Source organism: Hemitrygon akajei, chromosome 19, assembly GCF_048418815.1.
Source record: "Hemitrygon akajei chromosome 19, sHemAka1.3, whole genome shotgun sequence".
In the NCBI taxonomy this organism is placed as follows: Eukaryota; Metazoa; Chordata; class Chondrichthyes; order Myliobatiformes; family Dasyatidae; genus Hemitrygon; species Hemitrygon akajei.
Genome location: NC_133142.1, coordinates 18562090 through 18586497, shown reverse-complemented (window position 1 = coordinate 18586497; position 24408 = coordinate 18562090). Strand labels below are relative to the sequence as shown.

Here is a 24408-nt window from a genome sequence, read left to right as displayed (position 1 = left end):
ACTGCTTACTGTCTCTCTTTTCACAAATGCTGCCCTAGCTGCTGAGCATTTCCAGTACTTTCTGGTTTCAGATGTCTAGCATCCACAGTTTTAATGATTTTCATAACTAATTCTTTGTTTGGCCCAAAAGGAATTCTTTGACATTGTGATGTAAGCCATTATAGTACAATCCTCTTCGCAATTCCTCCTTAACTTTGCATTCCATTGTGCACTATTATACGCCCAGCAAAAGCTGGAATGAAGTAAAATGAAGGTGTGTAGTCGAAGTTCTCAGTCTTTTGATTGATGCGGTGTCTGGTCATGCATTCATTCCTCACTCTTCATCTCAAACCCACTGGTAGTTGAATTATTCAGAATCTTCATAATGTACTGACATTCAGAAGCTGAACTGGGAATGATACCATTCTGTGGGCAGCATGCCATCACTTGATAAGAACGTGATACTGTTTAAAGCTTGTGTAAAATGCTCCCATGTGGTTTTCCTATCTGGTCTACAGTCCAAGGAACATGTCTAATGAAGATTTAATTCAAAATAATGATGAATAATGGTGAGCAACATCTAATTATACAGCAATTATTTTGTATATGCAGCTGAACAACAAATTTTAAATATGACAATGCGCTTTCAAGAAGGAGCTAGATAGGTATCTTATGGATAGGGAAATCAAGGGATATGGGGACAAGGCAGGAACCGGGTATTGATAGTAGATGATCAGCCATGATCTCAGAATGGCGGTGCAGGCTCGAAGGGCCGAATGGTCTACTTCTGCACCTATTGTCTATTGTAAACAACTTAATTGGAAAAAATTTAACTGACGAAACATGCATTTCTTATCTGTATAAAACTGAATTATCTAATTAAGGAATTGTTATTAAATGTTGTTATTGTTGAAATTATTTCATTGATGTAAAGGTACATGTATTTTTTTCATAGTGCAGAGGAAGTTATTCAGAGGCTGACTGGAACTCAGCTGACCTTGGGATATCTGGAAGAAAATGGATTTACAGGGCCCATCTTAGTTGCGAAGAAGGATGGCTTGGGTTTAAGTTTACCACCACTTACATTTTCTGTTAGTGACCTTGAAAATTATGTTGGTAAGTAAATAAATAAAATATTGCCTTTTACAACAGTGGATGGAAATGAGAACAGTTATTTCACTCATTATTTCAATAGTTCCATTTAATATCAGAGAATGTATACAATATACAACCTGAAATTCTTACTCTCCACAGACATTCACAAACAGAAGAGTGCCCCAAAGCATGCATGACAGTAAAAACATTAGAACCCAAAGCCCCCTCATGCACAAGCAGCAGCAAAGCATGAACCCTTTCCAACCCTCAGCAAAAAGCATCAGCACCCTCCACCCACCAAGCAAGCAGTAGCAAAGCCCCCCAAAAGAGACCATGATCTGCAGTACAACAAAAAATAATCGTTCACCTAACAATTCGACATACCACAGGCTCTGTCTCTCTCCCTAATAAAGGGGCAGAGAGGTGTCACTCGGAGACATAAACAAAGAAACTCACTGGTTTACGGTGTTCAAAGTCTGTCGTGTTTTTTTTTCTGAGTTCTCTGACATGAGAACCCCCCCCCCCCCCACCATGATGCATTTGAATTTCATTTAATTTTCAACTTCTATTTATCATCATTTTTTTAAAATAAGATGGGCCTTAATCTGAAATGTATCATTAACAATGAAAGGGATGTAGCTAGGTCAGGTTCATATCTTATATGTAACCATTTCTTTAGCAGGTGCGCATCAGTGAGAATTGAGGTTTACAGAAAATGTTTTGCACAATATCTTTACCAGCTTTAAAAAAAAGTTACATGAACTTCATTCAATAAATACTTCAATCTGTAATACCGGGTTTATTATGCATTTATGATTTACAGTGGACTGGAACACGAGTGTACAGACATTAAGAAAGGTATTAAGTTAGATAGGTTACCAGGATTGGACGAGATATAACCCAGACTACTGTGGGAAGCAAGGGAGGAGATTACTGAGCCTCTGGTGATGATCTTTGCATCATCAATAAGTACGGGGGAAGTACCAGAGGATTGGAAGTTTGCAAACATTGTTTGCTTGTTCAAGAAAGGGAGTAGAGATAATCCAGGAAATTATAGACCAGTGAGTCTTACATCAGTGTTGGGCAAGTTGTTGGAGAAGATCCTGAGAGGCAGGATTTATGAATATTTGGAAAGTCATAATCTGATTAGGGATAGTCAGCATGGCTTTGTCAAGGGCAGATTGTGCCTTACGAGCTATTTAAGAAGGGTGGGAGGAAGCAGAAAGGAAACTACAGACCTGTTAGCCTGACATGTGGTTGGAAAGTTGTTGGAATCGATTGTTAGGGATGAGATTACAGAATACCTGGAGGCACATGACAAGATAGGCCAAAGCCAGCATGGTTTCCTGAAAGGAAAATCCTGCCTGACTAACCTACAAGCAGGGTAGACAAAGGAGATGCAGTGGATGTGGTGTACTTGGATTTTCAGAAGGCCTTTGACAAGGTGCCGCACGTGGCTACTTAGCAAGATAAGAGCCCATGGAATTACAGGGCAGTTACTAGAATGGGTGCAGCATTGGCTGATCGGCAGAAAACAGAGAGTGGGAATAAAGGGATCCTATTCTGGCTGGCTGCCGGTTACCAGTGGAGTTCCACAGGGGTCAGTGTTGGGACTGCTGCTTTTTATGATGTATGTCAATGATTTGGACTATGGGATTAATGGATTTGTGGCTAAATTTGCCGATGATACAAAGATAGGTGGAGGAATGGATAGTGTTGAGGAAACCAGAGAGCCTGCAGAGAGGTTTTAGATAGTTTAGGGGAATGGTCAAAGAAGTGGCAAATGAAATACAATGTTGGAAAGTGTATGGTCATGCACTTTGGTGGAAGAAGTAAACGGGCAGACTATTACCTAGCTGGGGAGAGAATTCAAAGTGCAGAGATGCAAAGGGACTTGGGAGTCCTTGTGCAGGATATCCTGAAGGTTAACCTCCAGGTTGAGTTGGTGATGAAGAAGGAGAATGTAATGTTGGCATTCATTTCTATAGAATATAAGAGCAGGGATGTGATGTTGAGGCTGTATAGGGCACTCATGAGACCACACTTGGAGTATTGTGTGAAGTTTTGGGCTCCTTATTTTAGAAGGGATATGCTGACATTGGAGAGGGTTCAGAGAAGATTCACGAGAATGATTCCAGGAATGAAAAGGTTATTGTATGAGGATCGTCTGGCAGCTCTTGGGCTGTATTCCCTGGAGTTCAGGAGAATGAGGGGGGATCTCATAATAACATTCCAAATGTTAAAAGGTCTGACCAGATTAGATATGGCAAAGATATTTCCCATGGTAGGACAAGAGGGTACGTCTTCAGGATTGAAGGACGTCCATTTAGAATAGAGATGCGGAGAAATTACTTCAGTCAGAGGGTGGTAAATCTGAGGGATTTGTTGCTACGAGTGGCTGCAGAGGCCAAGTCATTGGGTTCATTTAAGGGAGACATAGATAGCTTCTTGATTAACCAGGGCATCAAAGGGTATGGGGAGAAAGCAGGGCAGTTGGGATGACTGGAAGAATTGGATCAGCCCATGATTGAATGGTGGATCAAACTCAATGGGCTGAATGGCCTACTTCCGCTCCTATATCTTATGGTTCTTTGGAGCCTGATTGAATTCTTTGAGGATGTAACAAAACACATTGATGAAGGTAGAGCAGTGGATGTAGTGTATATGGATTTCATTAAGGCATTTGATAAGGTTCCCCATGCAAGGCTCATTCAGAAAGTAATGAGGCATGAAATCCAAGGAGACCTTGCTTTGTGGATCCAGAATTGGCTTGCCCACAGAAGGCAGTGGTTGTGGATGGTTCGCATTCTGTATAGTGACCAGTGGTGTTCCACAGGGATCTGTTTGCAAACTTCCAATCCTCTGGTACTTCTCCTGTACCTATTGATGATGCAAAGATCATCACCAGAGGCTCAGTAATCTCCCCCCTTGCTTCCCACAGTAGTCTGGGTTATATCTCATCCAATCCTGGTAACCTATCTAACTTAATACCTTTCTTAATGTCTGTACACTCGTGTTCCAGTCCACTGTAAATCATAAATGGATAATAAACCTGGTATTACAGATTGAAGTATTTATTGAATGAAGTTCATGTAACTTTTTTTTAAAGCTGGTAAAGATATTGTGCAAAACATTTTCTGTAAACCTCAATTCTCACTGATGCGTACCTGCTAAAAAAATGGTTACATATAAGATATGAACCTGACCTAGCTACATCCCTTTCATTGTTAATGATAGATTTCAGATTAAGGCCCATTATATTTTAAAAAATGATGATAAATAGAAGTTGAAAATTAAATGAAATTCAAATGCATCATGGTGGGGGAGTTCTCGTGTCAGAGAACTCAGGAAAAAAAACACGACAGACTTTGAACACCGTAAACCAGTGAGTTTCTTTGTTTATGTCTCCATGCTCACCGAGTGACACCTCTCTGCCCCTTTATTAGGGAGAGAGACAGAGCCTGTGGTATGTCGAATTGTTAGGTGAACGATTATTTTTTGTTGTACTGCAGATCATGGTCTCTTTTGGGGGGCTTTGCTATTGCTTGCTTGGTGGGTGGAGGGGGCTGATGTTTTGGGACCCCTTCTGTTTGTGATTTTTATAAATGACCTGGATGAAGAAGCAGAAGGGTGGGTTAGTGAGCTTGCTGATGATACAAAGGTTTGGGGTATTGTGGATATACTAGAGTGTTGTCATATGTTACAGTGGGACATCAGTAGGATGCAGAACGGGGCTGAGAAGTGGCAGATGGAGTTCAACCCAGTTAAGTGTGAAGTGGTTCATTTTGGTAGGTCAAACTTGAAGACAGAATATAATATTAATGGTACGACTCTTGGCAGTGTGGAGGATCAGAGAGATCTTGGGGTTCATGTCCATAGGGCACTCAAAGCTGCTGCGCAGGTTGACAGTGTTGCTAAGAAGGTGTATGGTATGTTGGCCTTCATCAACCATAGGATTGAGTTCAAGAGCTATGAGGTAATGTAACAGCTATATAAGACCTTAGTTAGACCCCATTTGGAGTTCTGTGTGCAGTTCTGGTCACCTCATTACAGGAAGAATGTTGGATACAATAGAGAGAGTACAGAGGAGATTTACAAGGATTTGGCCTGGATTGGAGAGCATGCCTTTTGAGAATAGGTTGAGTGAACTTGGCCTTTTCTCCTTGGAGCGACAGAAGATGAGAGGTGACCTGATAGAGGTGTACAAGATAACGAGAGGCATTGATCATATGAATAGTCAGAGGCTTTTTCCCAGGGCTGAAATGACTAATATGAGGGGCATAGTTTTATGGTGATTGGAAAGTAGGTGGGGGGGGGGGGGGGTCAGAAGTTTTTCATGCAGAGAGTGGTGGGTGCATGGAATGCATTGCCAGTGACAATGGTAGAGATACAAAAGGGTCTTTTAAGAGACTGTTAGGTACATCGGGCTTAGAAAAATAGAGGGCTATATAGTAGGGAAATTCTAGGCAGTTTCTAGAGTAGGTTATATGGTTGGCACAACATTGTGGGCTGAAGGACCTGTAATGTGCTGTGGATTTCTATGTTTTAAATTAGCATAATATAAATAACATGAAGAACCAAACATAAACTTGAGAACCAGCCTGAGGCCATAATGTAATTAGGGACAATGATTACATCAATAAAAGTAAACGGATTTTTTTAATGATCTCTTTTCTCTAATTGAATAAGTTTTATTTGAAATGCGGGTTTCACTTTTTAGAGGGTGGATGATATTGGAGTGCAGGATATGGGTCAGATGTGTTGGATCTGGCCAGCCAGCAGTTCATTGGGTTTGGAGAGTCCTACATTCCTGGATGGACCTGCAGCAATGATAGGCTATGTCATCTCATTCAAGATGGGGTATGCAGATTAGTGGATGTTTAGAAGTTGGGCATGCTGGGTGGAGGGCAGCCATAGTGGATTTTGAAGCCTATGTTAATTCTTTCCTGCAGAGATTCATGTTGGTGCTGCAAGATTAAGACTTTGCTAACCTGGGATTGTCATAAAATGGGTGTCTGAGGAAAATCTGAATCAGACAACACACACAAAATGTCAGGATGAAGGGTCTCAGCCTGAAACGTCGACAGTGCTTCTCCTTATAGATGCTGCCTGGCCTGCTGTGTTCCACCAGCATTTTGTGTGTGTTGTTGAATTTCCAGCATCTGCAGATTTCTTCGTGTTTGCACTTTAAAATCTGAATCAGAATCACTTTATTGCCAGTATGTGAAACATAGCAGAATTAATTGTGGTTCAGTGCCAAGCATAAAACACGGGACAATATCATAACAGACAACACAATAGCAGCCAACAGTTTACAAGACAATTAGTGCCAACAGCCATGAGCAATCAACAATTAGAATGATCATGCATGCAAATGCCAATGATCAAACTTAAATAAATGTGAACGTATGAACAGACTAAATAATTATAAAACAGACCAAGGAGAGCAGGAAAGATCACTTAACATATGTTGTGCAGATATAGTTAGAATATTGCACCTGTGTGAGTTTTGTTGAGAACCTGGAGTGCTACAGGAAAGAAACTTAGAGATGACGTGTAGTTTGACGGACTTATAGCGTCTCCCTGGTAGCAATTTGGTGAATAGGTGACTGCTAGGGTGGGTGGAGTTAGGAGGAATTTTTTTGTAAAATGTGGCCCAAGTTACCCACAGATTGAAACTGGAGGGAAGATTGGAATGGGAGAGAAAGGCTTGATGCTTTGGCCTTGGGCATGGGAAGGTGGCTGGAGATTAGTGTCTGATTGTTGAGTGGGGGATGAAGATCAGAGTCCGGTCAGAGAAGCGGGCCAGTGACTGGAAATAGATGTTTATGTGATGGGGTGCAAGACAGAAACCTTGGTCTAGAGAACAGGGCTGAGAGGAACTTGTCAGAACAAGAGTAAAGGCTTGAAAGAAACAAGTTAAAAATTATGGGAGACATTTCTGAATTGGGTTAGGTCAGGCATTGTGCTAAGACCTGCTCCCATTAAATAGTGCTGCTGCAGGTCAAGCAGTTCAAGTCAAGTCATTTTTATTGTCATTTCGACCATAACTGCTGGTACAGTACATAGTAAAAATGAGACAACATTTTTCAGGATCATGGTGTTACATGACACAGTACAAAAAGCTAGACTGAACTATGTAAAAAACAACACAGAGAAAAAAACAAACAACTACACTGGACTACACACCTACCCAGGACTGCATAAAGTGCCCAAAACAGTGCAGGCATTACGATAAATAAACAGGACAATAGGGCAGTAAGGTGTCAGTCCAGGCTTTGGGTATTGAGGAGACTGATGGCTTGAGGGAAGAAACTGTTACATAGTCTGGTTCTACGAGTGTGTAGTTCTATAAAAGCATTGGTCCACAAGTGGGCAGTGTGATCCATTTTTCCCAGCAGTGCGCCAAATTACATCTTTGGCATAAAAGCGGTTTAAGGCCTGAGGTGCCTGGTTGAATTTCCGCAGTACTGTATTTCAACCTGGAATATATTGCAATTGGGTTCCACTTTGGTAATGGTAGTTTGGAAAGAAGCAGTATTTAGAGGATGGGATTTCCAGGGTGCCATGTTTACAGATACCTGACACAGATGTAATAATTATATATTCTAAAATTCTAGCACATAGAAATAAGGGCCAATGTGCCATTTGACTTCTTAATTACTTGCTCCTATAATTAATTGCAGTTTCTCTCCATTTAGGTAACTGTCTGCCTTTTGCTTCTACTTACCAGTGCATCAGCTCACAGTTTCCAACATTAAACTCCATTTGCCAGGTTATTTTGTCTCAAGCTGTCTCTGTACAGTTGCAGAATTCAAAAATTCCCACTGAAGCAAGCCCTGTGACCTGTTTTCATGACGTAGGCAAACTCAGATACCTCATACACTGGTCCTTCCTCTAGGCCATTGACATAGATAGTTAATAATTGAGGGCTAATGACTAATCCTTGGGGTGCTCCATTAGTTACTAACTCACAAGTCTGACATACTTAGAACAGCTGTATAGGAGAAACTGGTCAGTATGACCTACTGTGAAGAGAAAAATGTGCAGCCTGCCTAGACTTTTTTTGTGTACTGCTAACATACAGTACACTGATCAGGTTTGTCCAGTGTGATCATTTTACATATAGTACAAGGAGATCAATTAATGTTCCCTCAGAATTTTTATCATCATTATTGGATTAAAGGTATTGTCTTTCCTGCTTTTTGACTGATGCTGAAATTATAAGACTATAAGGCATAGGAGCTGAATTAGGCCATTCAACCTATAAAGTTTGCTGTGCCATTCCATCATGGTTGATTTATTTTCCCTCTCAAACCCATTGTCTTGCCTTCTCCCGATACGTATCTTTTGATGTGCTGACTTATCAGGAACCTATCAACTTCTCCTTTAAATATGCCCAATGTTTTGACCTCCATAGCCATCCATATCAATGAATTACACGGATTCATCACCCTCTGGCTGAAGAAATTCTTCCTCATCTCTGTTGTAAGGGAGATGTATTTTGAGGCGGTGCTCTCTGGTCCTAGATATTTCCACTAATGGAAACGTCCTCTCCACCTCCACTCTATATAGGCCTCTCATCATTCAATTGGTTTCAGTGAGAAACTTCTCATTCTTCGAAACTCCAGTGTGCACAGTCCAAGAGCATTCAAGTGCTCCTCATATGTTAACCCATTCATACCCATTCATTGTTGGGATCACTCTCTAAAGTCACTATTTTGTTTGATGTTTTTAATCCTCTTATTTACAGCATGTACAGTATATGCTGGCATAGACCCTTTTGTGTATTTTATAGAAAAATTTTGATCAGTTAAAAAATTGTTCATTTAAAATAATTTCAATTATGTTAGTTGATGTTCTGAGTAATTTCAATTTTAACTCCTTGGAGATTAGTATGTTGAGATTTTAATGTCTTCTGAAATATAGTTATAAGTCCTTAGGGTAGTTAACTGTATCTTATATTCTGGCTTTATTTTCTAGGCCCAGACAGAGTCATCGATGTTGTCGATGTCACTAAACAGAAGACCTGCAAGTTAACCATAAAGGAGTTTGTCGACTACTACTATAGTGCAAACCGGAAGAGAGTTCTTAATGTGATTAATTTTGAGTTTTCAGATACCAAGTATGTTTGTTAAACTTAATATTTCTTTATAATTTCTCCGTGATGGCACTAATATTTTAAATCTTTCACAAAAATGACTAAAATTTACAAGGGAACAAGATACATTGCTGCTGAAATATTATTTTGAATGATTACCATTGAAGCATCATTGCTTAGAAACTTACCCCTGACTTTTAGTATTAAAGACACGGTAATTTCATCGCATTAAACTTTGTCCTCAAAATGAATTTCACAGACAAAAAGAAACGTGATACTATCACCATAAGTTATTTACTAATTGCTTTGAAGAAATGCTTCATAGTCAAGCTCTTCTGGGGGGAAAATAACAATGTGCCACTCATTATTGGTTTGAATCCGATTTTATATTCACACATTTTTCAGAGAAGTTTAATGTATGGTGCCATTTCACCAGAATTTAAAAAATAAAATTAGCTTAGAGGATTATCCATTTAGGGACAGTGGGGATTAAATGGCAAACTAAACAGTTTTCTTAGTTAGACATTTATAAATACCTTTTTTAAGAAACCAGAATTGTTTTTGTTTTCTTTGCAGAATGTCAAGTTTGGTCGAAGCTCCTGAAATTGTCAAGAAATTATCCTGGGTCGATAATTTGTGGCAAGATGATTCTCTTTTTGATAAGCCAAAAGTTACAAAGTATTGCCAGATAGGTGTAAAGGACAGCTATACAGACTTCCACATAGGCTCAGGGGGATCATCAGTTTGGTATCATCTCCTACGTGTGAGTTATCTTGAATTTTTCAACATAAACAATAATTAACATTCATATTGTATTTCTTAAGTTCTTCAATGGAAATGCTTTGTAACAGTGTACATCTGTGTACTGCATTGCACTGGGAACAACAAATAAAAATAGCTCAATGAATCATTGATGGAATCACAGAGTCATAAAGCACAGACATGGGTTCTTCTGTCCGTAATGGATGTGCTGATCATCAAGCAGAGGAAGCAACTGATAAGTTTTTTCACTCCTCGGAGTCTGCCTATGTGTACAGTTCTTTGCAACACATACGTAGTGCTGGGGGATCTGAAGAAGGGTCTTGGCCCAAAATGTCGATTGTTTATTTATTTCCATAGATGCTGCCTGATTTGCTGAGTTCCTCCAGCATCTTAAGCCTTTGGATTTGGATTTCTAACATCTGCAGACTTTCTTGTGTTTATGTATAGTTCTTTCATGATTTCCTATAATTGTTTATGGGAAAGCTCACAGAATGCCGAGTATGTATTTTCCCCATGTACTAGTCATCTTTCGTTTTTTTGGAAGTGAAGTAATTTATTGTAAAAGATCGTTTTTTTCCCCCCAAGATATCTGAAGGCTAAAAAGACTACTCTATTCTAAATAAGTATGCAAAACTGTCAGGAGCTCTAGTCTGGTACGGTATTCCCAGTAGCATTTTCTTGGAAACCATTATCAAATGTTCTACTGTCTCAGGTTTTTGCTTTTTAAATCTTTCCACATATTTTCTCGCTTTTAGTACATATTAGTTTATTTGAAACAATGAAAATACTTTGCAGTATTAACTGTGACATATATTTTCCTCTCCAGGGAGAGAAAATTTTTTATTTGATTAAGTCAACCTCTGCCAACCTTGCTTTATACGAAAGGTGGAGTTCTTCATCCAATCAGAGTGAAATGTTTTTTGCTGATCAAGTAGACAAGTGCTACAAATGTACCCTGAAACAAGGGCAGAGCCTATTTATCCCGTCAGGTACAATGTTTCACTTCTCCTATTTCATTTTTAAAAGAGGCATTTTTAAAGAGATGCATGGGAAGAATTTAAAGGATTGTGTGTCATGTTAAACATAATTGCTTTTATGTAAGAGTTCTAATGTTATTCGTTACTTGTGCTTTTGTGTCATTTATTTTGTAAATGTGCTAAAATGTTTATACCTTTCCAGGAAGTGTAACCTTTGAAAGAATATTACTATGTAATTGATATGAATGGTGCAAAGTTCTTATTATATCATAGATATAATTATTAGTATTTGATTAGATATTAGTATTTGGGTAGTTGATTTGAGCATGATATATTAGTTTAATTAAAAGACAGAGCTATTTGAATGTACACTGGTGAACTGTAATCTCTGTAATAGAAAAGTACATTCTTGCTGCAATCAAATATTTATAAACCACAAGTAACTACTTATAAATAAATATTTGTGTGATTAAAAATTAGCTTTACATAATACTGGATGTAATTGAATAAAAATGTACATTTCAAAAGTTAAATGCAGTGTATCAACAGGAATGAGTGGACAGCAGGAAAGCAACAGGAGTTCATTACTTCGCTTGTAAATTGTAATTAAAAATTAGTTGCAAGCATGTGGTTGTAATTATTAAGCTACTGCAAGGGAGAAATTTGATTTTTGGTGTTTAATGCCAAATATATTCAGTAGAACTGAGTGTTAGAATGTTAATGATGTTAATTGATATTAATTAATGCCCTCACATTTATTTAGCATGTCACCAAAACAAATCGCTTATTTCTGACATTAAAATCTTCACTTGGTATTTGACCATTTTATCCTACAGTTGCTGATACCATAGGTTTTGCAATGCATGTAACAGGTGTTCTACCACTTTGCAAAGAAGGCCATATTTTCAATATTGTGTAAAAACTGAATTGTACAGAATTCTAGTTGTCCTGATACTCAGAGCAACACAAAACATTCAAATTTGAGCTTTCAATTATATTGTAACAGATTTGCATTATTTTAATAGGTTGGATTTATGCAACATTAACTCCTGTGGACTGCTTGGCTTTTGGAGGATACTTCCTACACAGTCTAAACATTGAAATGCAATTGAGGTATTATCGTATTTAGCGTAATTGTGGTAAAAAGCACTTTTCAAGGTAGCATTTGCATTCGGGGGATATCTGTGGTTGATTGATTAAGAACAGAATTCATCCAAATGTGACTATATTCATGAACAAAACAAACCAACAAATTTAACGTAAGAAAATGGGTATATTTAAGAAAGCAAACATAGATTTTTTGCATAGCAAGGGAAAAGCAAGATAGGCAATTGGAGGATAAGAGCAATGCCTGGATTTTCATGCATGCTTTGTCAAATGTGGAAGTCCTTCCTGTCATTTCTCACCTCTTGGTCTACCTAACACCTAGTGGATCATCACCCCTCCCCTTATCTTTCTTTCTTCTTTTTTATTTTACTGGTTATCTTCCCTCTCCACTGTGTTATTTATATATAACTAATATATATTTTTTATATAAGTCTGTGATGGAGTAAGTTGAAATGGCTTAATGGCAGCACTTACCAGCAAAGGTGGGCGGAGGCTGATGGGTGTGACAAAGTCCAGTCAATTAAAGTTTTTCTTTTTATTGTTACTCTGCTATGATTTTGCAACATCTTTTTTTCCATTATGAGTGTAAATACTTCATCACGTAATTGTCCAACCCTAGCATTTGACGGTGTTGGGTCAACAATGACTGAACAAGGGGATGCAAACAGAGAAAAGGCTGAGGATGTGCAGTGTAATTATCTCATGATCTCACCTTAAACCCAGTCATTAGCAGATCGTTTTCTTGTTAAAACATTTCATGCAATTCATCACATTCTTTGGGAAAGATACAAAAGGAAATGTAAGGAGGGGAGCAGAAAGGTACAGACAGAAAAGAAGGGAAACAAGTTGAACTTGTACAACTTTGCAAATTTGCAGTTGATCATTTCGGCTGTCATTCCATACACTGTCCTTGTGCACCCAATGTGCACTTGTAATGCTAATGTGACACTGTAATTTCCTTTGGGATCAATAATGTATCTATATGATTATGTAATCATTCCAAACTCCATTCAGTGATTTCATAACTTGCTACCACCTCCAGAATTAGTGTACCTTGGTATGGAAACAGGCTCTTTGGGTCATCTAGTCCATGCTGACTTGATCTTCTGCCTAGTCTCAAATACCTGCACCTGGGCAATATTTCTCTAATCCTTTCCCATCCATGTGCCTATCTAAACTTTTCTCTTCTATTTGAACCCACATCTACCACTTCCGCAGGCAGCTCCTTCCATATTTGCACCGCCCTCTGCGTGAAGAGATTTCTTCTCTGATTCTCCTTAAATATTTCACCTTTCATCCTAAACCTATTAGCAATGCTCCCTTTCAGACATGCGCTTGTCCACGTGCACGCATCTTTTGCTACCAGTGCAAAAAGGAATTTAAACAGCACACAAAAGCTTGTCACCCTCTACCTCGTTGGCATTTTAAGTATATTTCACAATTGTACACACTCACATTTCCTTTTCCGGTTTCTGATGCGGGTGGTGTTGAAGAAATTATTGATTCACTATATGTTGAGTTCCAATGGCCGTGAAGCGCAAAGGAACTGCTAGTTCATCTGAAGCAGAATGGCTTAATCAAGCTGCTACATCAAAAGCTCATGAGGTCGGGAATGTGAGCTACGAGAAATATTTATATTTATGTACAATACAGAAACTGGTGTTACCTGTGTGTAACACAATGCAAAAGTTGCTGGAGAATTTTCAAGTGGGAAAAGTGGAGTGATATTTGGAAACCTGACTGATTAAAGCATCATTTAGCAAGCAAATCACAAATGGACAGTGTGCAAAAGCTCTAGCGAGAGAATACTTCATTACCCGCTACAGGCCTGCTACATATGTTTTGTGAGAGTGCAGATGAACGAGAGGATAAACAATCAGACCCAGAGGAGATCAAAGTTTTTAGTGACAGTGTTTTGCTAGCTGTTAAAATGAATAGCTCTACATGTAAAATTTAGTGCGCACATGTTGTTGTCACTGGGCAAAAAATTGCACAGCACAAGATTTTTGTGTGCACTGGTCATTACAAATTAGAGAGAAAATTGCTTATGAACTCTAGTTCTTGTCTCTTGGAGTTCATTTAGACTCTTGTGACTTTTCTATATACCCACGACTATGTGGCTAGGCACAGCTCAAGTACCATTTATAAATTTGCTGACGATACAACCATTGTTGGTAGAAACTCAGGTGATGATGAGAAGGTGTACAGGAGTGAGATATGCCAACTAGTGGAGTGGTGCTGCAGCAACAACCAGGCACTCAATGTAAGTAAGACGAAGGAGCTGATTTTGGACTTCCAGAAGGATAAGACGAAGGAGCACATATCAATCCTTACAGAGGGATCAGAAGTGGAGAGAGTGAGCAGTTTCAAGTTCCTGTGTGTCAAGATCTCTGAGGATCTAACCTGGTCCCAACATATCGATGTAGTTATACAGAAGGCGAGACAGCGGCTATACTTTATTTGGAGTTTGAAGAGATTTCGTATGTCAACAAATACACTCAAAAACTTCTGTAGATGTACCATGGAGAGCATTCTGACAGGCTGCATCACAGTCTGGTATGGGGGGGCTACTGCACAGGACCGAAAGAAGCTGCAGAGGGTTGTAAATCTAGTCAGCTTCATCTTTGGTACTAGCCTACAAAATACTCAGGACGTCTTCAAGGAGCGGTGTCTCGGAAAGGCAGCATCCATTATTAAGGAATTTCAACTCCCAGGGCATGCCCTTTTCTCAATGTTACCATCAGGTAGGAGATACGGAAGCCTGAAGGCACACAGTCAGTGATTCAGGAACAGCTGCTTCTGCTCAGCCGTCTGATTCCTAAATGGACATTGAAGCTTTGGACACTACCTCACATTTTAAAATACATAATATTTCTGTTTTTGCATGATTTTTAACCTATTCAATATACATATACTGTACAAAGTGTACTGAACAAAATTCATTTTATCTATTTATTTATTAATACTTTTTCTTTCTTTATTTTATGTAATGCACTAAACTGCTGCTGCTGTTAACAAATTTAACGTCATATGCCGGTGATAATAAACCTGATTCTGATTCTTCCCTTTAGACTTTGTATTAGTACCCTATATTATTTGGATAATCAGTAATTAGCTTTCCTATACTGTATCTTTCAACTTAAGTAGTCACAAGACATGTATTCTTCACTCTTAATGCTCTCACATGCCAAGATACATTCCTACATTATTTAGCATACGCCTTCTGCTTCACACTTCCTTCCTCATTCAGCAACTTATTTCATATTACACATAACTTGGGTAAATGGGCATTCCTCTGTATTTTCAATCTCAAAATGTGATACAGTATTTTAAAAGGATTGTAAATTATAGCTCAGAATTTACATACATATAGTAAAATACAGTGAATTGGGTCACATCTGGACCTGTACATTTTGATCCAATTGATTGGCTGCCCCAATTAACAGAAATTTCATGGAAAAAGTTAAAAAGGTATATTAAAAAAGACAAACTACAATTTAAATGAATGACAAATAATGTTTTTAAATCAAATGCACAACAGATCAGAACACCACCAATGCTACTACAGTACTATAAAACTGAGTATTAGGTCCTAATAGATATCCACGGAGGAATTTATCCAGTGTAAGCTGCTGTGTTCTTTTGAATGTAAATGAACAAAATCAGTGCAGACACCTAGTGCAGATAATGGCCTGCCTTCAAACAAAGATTGGATCCTCCAAATCTTCATTTTCATTGTAACATTCAAGCTGATTGTTGATACCTTCAAATTCTTCATAGTCTTAACTTGTTGAAGTAGTGAAATTGTTTCATTTTTGCTCCTGGCCGTTTCTGGCATCTCCAAGCCTGAATGCTTGAAACCACAGTGAGCAAAACAGTTCAGAATTATCTTATTGCTTATTACTCGCCAACTATCAATGACAAAAATCACTGTTTTTGAGCACACACACAAGTGACTTTATCTAAAAATTGTTTGCACTAAGCATGGTATAGTGTTTAACAGCCACATAACCTGCATGCAATAGACACTAGTTAGAAACTGTTCAGCAACAGTTGGGACCTCTTTTGGGGCAGGCATGACCTGTACAAAAATGATGGGTTGTACTTGAATCCAAGGGGATTCAATGGCAGGGAGGTTTGCTAAGGCTGTTGGGGAGAGTTTAAACTAGAATTGCTGGGGGGTGGGAACCAACCTGAAGAGACAGAGGAAAGGGTGGTTGGCTAACAAATAGAGGAGGCTTGTAGACAGTGTGAGAGAGAGGATAGGCAGGTGATAGGGAAGGGATGTACTCAGACTGATGGTTTGAGATGTGACGATTTTAATGCAAGAAGCATCATGAGCAAAGCGGATGAGCCTAGAGTGTGGATCAGTACTTGGAGCTGTGATGTTGAGGCCATTACAGAGATTTGGATGGCTCAGGGGCAGGAATGGTTACTTAGAAAGGCAGGCTTTAGATGTTTCAGAAAGTACGGAGGGAGGCAAAAGAGGTGGGGGCGTGGCACTGCTGATCAGAGGTAGTGTCACAGCTGCAGAAAAGGTGGAAGTCATGGAGGGATTGTTTTACTGAGACCCTGTGAGTGAAAGTTAGGAACAGGAAAGGGTCAATAACTCTACTGGGTGTTTTTTATAGACCACCCAATAGTAACAGGGACATCGAGGAGCAGATAAGGAGACAGATTCTGGAAAGGTGTAATAATAACAGGGTTATCATGGTGAGAGATTTTAATTTCTCAAATATTGATTGGCATCTTCCTGGAGCAAGAGGTTTAGATGGGGTGGAGTTTGTTAGGTGTGTTCAGGAAGGTTTCCTGACAATATGTAGATAAGCCTACAAGAGGAGAGGCTGTACTTGATCTGGTATTGGGAAATGAACCTGGTCAGGTGTCAGGTCTCTCAGTGGGAGAGCATTTTGGAGATAGTGATCATAATTCTCTCTCCTTTACCATAGCATTGGAGAGGAATAGGAACAGACAAGTTAGGAAAGCGTTTAATTGGAGTAAGGGGAAATATGAAGCTATCAGGCAGGAACTTTGAAGCATAAATTGGGGACAGTTATTCTCAGGGAAATGTATGACAGAAATGTGACAAATGTTCAGGGGATATTTGCGTGACGTTCTGCATACGTACATTCCAATGAGACAGGGAAAGGATGGTACGGTACAGGAACTATGGCTTTTGAAAATCTAGTCAAGAAGAAAAGGAAAAACTTACGAAAGGTTCAAAAAATAGGTAATGATAGAGATCTAGAAAATTATAAGGCTAGCAGGAAGGAGTTTAAGAATAAAATTAGGAGAGCCAGAAGGGGCCATGAGAAGGCTTTGATGAGCAGGATTAAGGAAAACCCCAGGGCATTTGACAAGTATGTGAAGGACAAGAGGATAAGATGTGAGAGAATTGGACCAATCAAGGATGACAGTGGAAAAGTGTGTATGGAACTGGAGGAGATAGCAGAGGTACTTAATGAATACTTTGCTTCAATATTCATTATGGAAAAGGACCTTGGCGATTGTAGGGATGACTTACAAGGGACTGAAAAGCTTGAGCATGTAGATAGTAAGATAAAGGATGTGATGGAGCTTTTGGAAAGCATCAAGTTGGATAAATCACCGGGACCGGATGGGATGTACCCCAGGCTACTGTGGGAGGCGAGGGGGGAGATTGCTGAGTCTCTGGCAATGATCTTTACATCATCAATGGGGACGGGGGTGGTTCCGGAGGATTGGAGGGTTGTGGATGTTGTTCCCTTATTCAAGAAGGGGAGTAAAGATAGCCCAGGAAATTATAGACCAGTGAGTCTTACTTCAGTGGTTGATAAGTTGATGAAGAAGATCCTGTGAGGCAGGATTTATGAACATCTGGAGAGGTATAATATGATTAGGAATAGTCAGCAGGGCTTTGTCAAAGGCAGGTCAAGCCTTACGAGCCTGATTGAATTTTTTGAGGATGTGACTAAACACATTGATGAAGGTAGAGCAGTAGATGTAGTGTATATGGATTTCAGCAAACCATTCAATAAGGTACCCCATGCAAGGCTTATTGAGAAAGTAAGGAGGCATGGGATCCAAGGGGACCTTGCTTTGTGGATCCAGAATTTGTTTGCTCGCAGAAGGCAAAGAGTGGTTGTAGACAGGTCATATTCTGCATGGAAGTTGGTGACCAGTGGTCTGCCTCAGGGAACTGTTCTGGGACCCCTTCTCTTCGTGATTTTTATAAATGACCTAGATGAGGAAGTGGAGGGATGGGTTAGTAAATTTGCTGATGACACGAAGTTTGGGGGTGTTGTGGAGAGTTGTCAGAGGTTACCTCACTTGGAGTACTGTTCCCAGTTCTGGTCACCTTACTACAGGAAGGATGTGGAAACTATAGAAAGGGTGCAGAGGAGATTTTCAAGTATGTTGCCTGGATTGGGGAACATGCCTTATGAGAATAGGTTGAGTGAACTTGGTCTTTTCTCCTTGAAGCGACGGAGGATGAGAGGTGACCTGATAGATGTGTAATAGATGATGAGTGGCATTGATTGTGTGGATAGTCAGAGGCTTTTTCCCAGGGCATAAGAGGGCACAGTTTTAAGGTGCTTGGAAGTAGGTACAGAGGAGATGTCAGGGGTAAGATTTTTACTTAGAGAGTGGTGAGTGCGTGGAATGGGCTGCTGGCGACAGTGGTGGAGGCAGATACTTCCTGGACAGGTACATGGAGCTTAGAAAAACAGAGGGCTATGGGTAACCCTAGGTAATTTCTAAAGTAAATGCGTGTCTGGCACAGAATCATGGGCCAAAGGGCCTGCATTGTGCTGTAGGTTTTCTATGTATCTATGTTTCAACAGTCTCCTGTTCTAACTAAGTGGCATTGTTTCTGAAATAAATGAAAGGAATAGTGCTATTTTCTCCATTTGTTTTTGTTTTTTAAGAGTTGACCCAACTAAGCAGTTGCTTTGATTAAGCATGGCCCAATTAATCGGAATTGATAGTCATTAAATATGTGTAAACACTTTGATAATCTTTCATGCAATATGATATGTTTTAGTTAATCGCCATAGGTCAGTAACCCTGGAATAAATTAACACAATTCATTCATTCATTAGGTGAAAAAATCAATGAAAGATGAAGTTTTGTGTATAATCTACATGCATTTCCTGATAACTATTATTTTCACTTTTAAAATGGAAACTCTTCTTTTGAACATTTACTCTGTAGTGACATTTTCCCACCTTGTTAGTCATATAAATTTGTAGATTTATGTCTTCATTTTTATGCTTGTCGTGAAGCCCATGTAAGTTACCAGTACAAAAGGAGCAAATGGTTTGTGCCCCACTGCTAAAATTGCATCCAATTAACTTCCCTGAAATTAAATTTTAAGACTGAGTACTGTACAATGCACAGCTGTATTTAGCATGTGAAAGTAAAGGCTAATTACTTCATTTATCTATTTAAGTTGGCATGTTTTGATAATTTTCTATAAGTAGCGTAAAATCAAAGCACACATGTATGAGACATGCATATGTAAGTATCCCATCCCTGTTACTTGATTTTGTCACCTCTCTTCACTTAGGTCTAGAAACCCATGCAAAGTGATGAGTCAACCATGTGACACTATTGGTTGTGTTTTAAATAAAAGCTGCAGTCTACACATGGCTTTCTTTGACACAATCTTCATAACTTGTTTTAAGTTTTAATCACAATATAATATTAACATTTACAATTAATACTAATTTTAATGTGAAGACCCAGTATAACAAGTCTGTTGTAATGGAACAGCTATACACTCTGGGAAGAGGAGCACCACAGAGCAAATTTTTAAAGAATCTCTTGAGTCACATTTTGATTATGAGAAAGCTTCTTTTCATCAGTTGACCACGAGCATGCCCCAGGAAATTTATTCGTGTGTTGACCTGAAATCCTTCAATAATAAACAATCAATGTGGAACAGATATACTGCAGCCACATCTGAATTTTAAAATTAGTTAGTTTGAGTAATTAGCACAATTCTTAGATTTTGCAGAAATATTGATTATACAATTCAAAATGTTATTAAACTGGTTATAACTCAATCATATGATTTTATTACAGAGCCTATGAAGTAGAAAAAAGACTGAAAATTGGCAGCCTTATTAAATTTTCAAACTTTGAAGTCATATGTTGGTATGTTGGCAGATATCTGCTTGAGACGTTCAAAGGTAATGTGATAATTGAAGCTATATTTCCTAGCCATGTGGCATGTCAGTTTTCTCATTCTTCAAACTGTTTATTTAATTGAATGCTGATGGCATTATTGTTTCTTTTTTGGTTTGTACTAGGTTTGCATAAATCTGGGAAGCAGCCTCCCTCTTATTTGGTGCAAGGAGCAAAAGCTCTAAATGGTGCATTCAGGTCATGGACGAAGAAACAGGTAGAAAATATTGTACTTTCCTTCAGTATGTGATATTTTGCTGGTAAAATGTGCCCAAAACAAGACAAATCTTATTAGTTAATACTTTGTGCTTACCTTGTACAAGACATACAGCCAGATGTCTTTGTGCATTTTGGTCACCTGACTAGAAGGTGTCCTTTTTTTTAGGACTCCTAGTCAGGCTGCCTCGATGAGCAAGCTCAGGAATGCCAAGGCTTCACAAAACTTAAGCGAAAAGTTTAATTTTTTAAAAACTGAGAAATGGGAAAGATGTGTCCTTCTGGATTCACAATGTTCCTTCTAGCTGCTACCAATGGTTACTTTGCCTCTCCCCTGGTGTCATCCTCACCTGTGCTTGTTGAAGCTGTTTTTAACCTAAAATTCAATGTGCCTGGTGTATAGGCTCCCCGCCTGAGGCACAGCAGGCAGTCTATGTCTTTTTTACACTGCATACATTTGGAATACTGAGACACAAAAATTTCTGGGGGAACTCAGTAGGAGTAATACTGCTCCATTTTGAAAGTTAGTCCGTATTTTTCTACAGACTTACATCTGGTACATAGACAATCATTTATAACTTAGAAAGGTAATATTTTAGTTTACCTTCTGACTCAAACTAAAGAAGCAGGAATGAAGTACAGTAGTAGACTTTTGGTCATTTGAACATGAACATTTCACAAGTTATAGACAATTATTTCCATGGCATTTTTGTCTTTGGAGTTTCCTGCAGAAAGGCCTGTTCATTAACTGCACTCAATATTTAGTTGTTACTGACCTACCATGTCATGCTTTGTTTTCCAGGTTATTGCTGATCATGAGGATGAAATTCCAGAGACCATTAAAGCAGCACAACTTATTAAAGAGTTTGCCAAAGAAATACGATTAGCTGAGGTGGGTTTTATTCCATAATGTGACTACAATACTTAACTTTTTGTATTATATCCAATAAAGCTAGTAGATATTTTATTTAATTACATGTTCCCTTAAGATTATTTTTAAATATATTTAAAGAACTTTCTCATTTAAGAAGGCTAGTGTTATTAGAAACCTATTAATCAAAATGAAAGGCATTTTGCAAAAAATGTATTTTTCCCATGATGTGGCTTTGCAAAGCCAAGTTAATTTTAGTTACATCCATAACGTATACTCTGAGGTGGCAGTATTTCCTGGGAACTTAATATTGTACAGTAAAAATTGTTTTTTAAGGTGTAGCTTATAGCTAGCACAAAATGGTTAAAAAATATTCTTTTTAAAAAATTGGACAAAATGAAAACTTGAATAAACATCGAGTATTGTTGATCGTCAGTGATGTCATTCTCTTAGTACATTATTATCTGGAAGATTGAGACTGAGGATGTTTTCTGCAGCATCACTGGAACACCTAGATGTCCTTGCACTTCTAGATGCATACATGACAATGTACAGGGATGAGATATTTCAGTTGGCAAAAAAAGTAGGTGGAGCCTTGGTAAATATTCTAACAGTGTGTTATGAAATGTCTCTGTATTTTCAGACTATATTTTGCATGGTATTATAATAATGTCATTTCAACCATACAGTCAATGCACTTATGTTTTCTATGTGGTAGTGTAGCTTTACATGGAAGTCTCTTCTCTACACAATACATAACCATTCTACTTAGCTTACTGCTTCTGATTAGGATGATTATCCCTTTGTGGTGGTTGGATACAGAGGTCTTGTTGCACACTTGTTCCCCCAGTCTGGAATGTCTAATGATTGAGTGCCGACTGCTCCACTTACCAAGAGAGTTCTCCTTCATGTTCTTGACTGCAGTTTACATACCGCCAAACGCCAATGTTAAGCAGGCACTTGATGTATTGAGTAGTGTGAGTAGCAACAAGAAGCAGCCTACCCACCTGCCTTTGAAATCATTGTTGGGGTCTTCAATCAGGCTTGTGTGCCCAGTTATCATCAATATATCATCTGCAGCACCAGGGGTCCCAACACACTCGATCACTGCTGTACTACTACTAGGAATGCCTGCTATTCCATGCTTAGACCGCATTTAATGAAATCTGATCACTTGTCTGTCCTCCTCCTAAGTGCATACAGTCAGATGCTAAGGAGAGGCTCCAGAAGTGAGGACAGTAAAGACGTAGTTGCCATGGGATTGCTTTGAGTCAGTGGACTGGGCCGTGCTCAAAGGCTTATCAAAGGATCTGAAACAATACACCATGGTTGTCTTGGATTTTATAAAAACAGTCATAGACTGTTTGTGTGTCCCTACAGAATCATTCAGAGTTTTCCCCAACCAGGAGCCCCGGATGTACCATGAGATCCGCAGGCTGCTGAGGGCCAAATCATTGGTGTTCAGGTCGGGCAAGCAAGCAAGATACAAAAGATCCATATGTGACTCACATGTGAAGTGGCAATTTCAGACCAAACTTGAATCACTAGCTGTGACAGGGCTTGAATGCTATCACCTCCTACAAAGTGAAACCAAGCGACATATGTGACAACAAGGCTTCCCTCCCAGATGAGCTAAATTACTTCGATGCTCATTTTGACATGGAAACATGGAGGCACCTTCACAAACTCCAACAGCACCCTATGACCCTGTGATTTCGGTGTCTGAGGCTGATGTGAGAGATTCCTTCATGAGGATGAACCCATGAAAAGCACCTGGCCCTGACAGGTTATTTGGCCGAGTACTAAAGACCAATGCTGATCAACTGGCTGGAGTGTTCACTGATATCTTTAACCTCTCACTTTGGCAGTCTGAGGTAGCCACCTGCTTTAAGCAGGCCTCAATTATACTGGTGCCTAACAAGTATATGGTAACCTGCCTCAATGACTATCATCCAGTAGCACTTACGTCCGCAGTGATGAAGTATTTAGAGAGGTTGGTGATGAAACACATCCACTCCTGCTGAGAAGTGACTTGGATCCACTCCAATTTGCCTACTGGCAAAATAGCTCAATAGCAGATGCCATTTTATTGGTTCTTCACTCAACTCTGGAACATCAGGACAATGAAGCTGTCTTTGTTGACTACAACTTGCCATTCAGTACTATCATCTTCTCAAAATTACTCAATAAGCTCAAGACCTTGGCCTCAATACCTCCTTGTGCAACAGAATCCATGATCTTCTCACTTGCAGACCTCAGTCAGCTTAGAGCGCCAACATCTCCTCCACAATCTCCATCAGCACAGGTGCACCACAAGGCTGTGTGCTTAGCCCCCTTCTCACGGTCTTGCTTCATACTTAAGACTGAGGCTAAGCACAGCTCCAATGCCATATTTAAGTTTGCTGATGATAACACTCTCATTGGACAAATTAAAGGTGATGACAAATCCACTTCACTTGCCCCATCATTGAAATATTTCCATGACCTAAGGACACACTTTCAAGAATTCTTCATCTCATATTCTTGATCTTAATTGTTTATTTATTTATTATTGATATACTTTCTTTTTGTATTTGTGCAGTTTGTTGTCTTTTGCACACTGGTTGAATGCCCAAGTTGGTGCGGTCTTTCATTGATTCTATTATGATTATTATTCTCTTAGGAGTTTATTGAGTAGGCCTGCAAGAGAATGAACCTCAGGTGACATATATGTACATTGTTCATGAAATTACTTTGAATCAACATATAGGAGGGAGATTGAAAATCTGGCTGAGTGGCGCCATACCTAGGAGCTGATTATTCACTTCAGGAGTAGGAAATTGGAAGTCCATGAGCCAGTCCTCTTTGAGGAATCAGAGGTGGAGAGAGCAGGCAACTTTAAATTTCTCAGTGTTATCATTTTGTAGGATCTATCCGGGTCTAACACCTCTTCATAAGTGCCATTATGAAAAGACCATGACAACACCTCTGCTTTTTTAGAAATTTGCAAAGATTTGGCATGTCATCTAAAATGTTGATAAGTCTCTTTAGATATGTGGTGGAGAGTAGATTGACTGGTTGCATCATGACCTGTTATGGAAACACCAATGCCCTTGAATGGAAAAGCCTACAAAAGGTAGTGGATATGTTCT

At 39.1% G+C, this 24408-nt stretch overlaps 1 protein-coding gene across 1 annotated transcript in view; it reads left to right on the top strand.

The window, feature by feature from the left end:
* LOC140741791 (lysine-specific demethylase PHF2-like) overlaps positions 1-24408 on the top strand; it is a 151353-nt gene that overhangs the window by 86925 nt on the left and 40020 nt on the right. The window contains 8 exon segments of the mRNA XM_073072181.1: positions 935-1095; positions 9058-9199; positions 9752-9938; positions 10764-10926; positions 11940-12027; positions 20089-20195; positions 20316-20407; positions 21209-21298. Of these exon segments, the coding sequence (XP_072928282.1) occupies positions 935-1095; positions 9058-9199; positions 9752-9938; positions 10764-10926; positions 11940-12027; positions 20089-20195; positions 20316-20407; positions 21209-21298 (1030 nt within the window).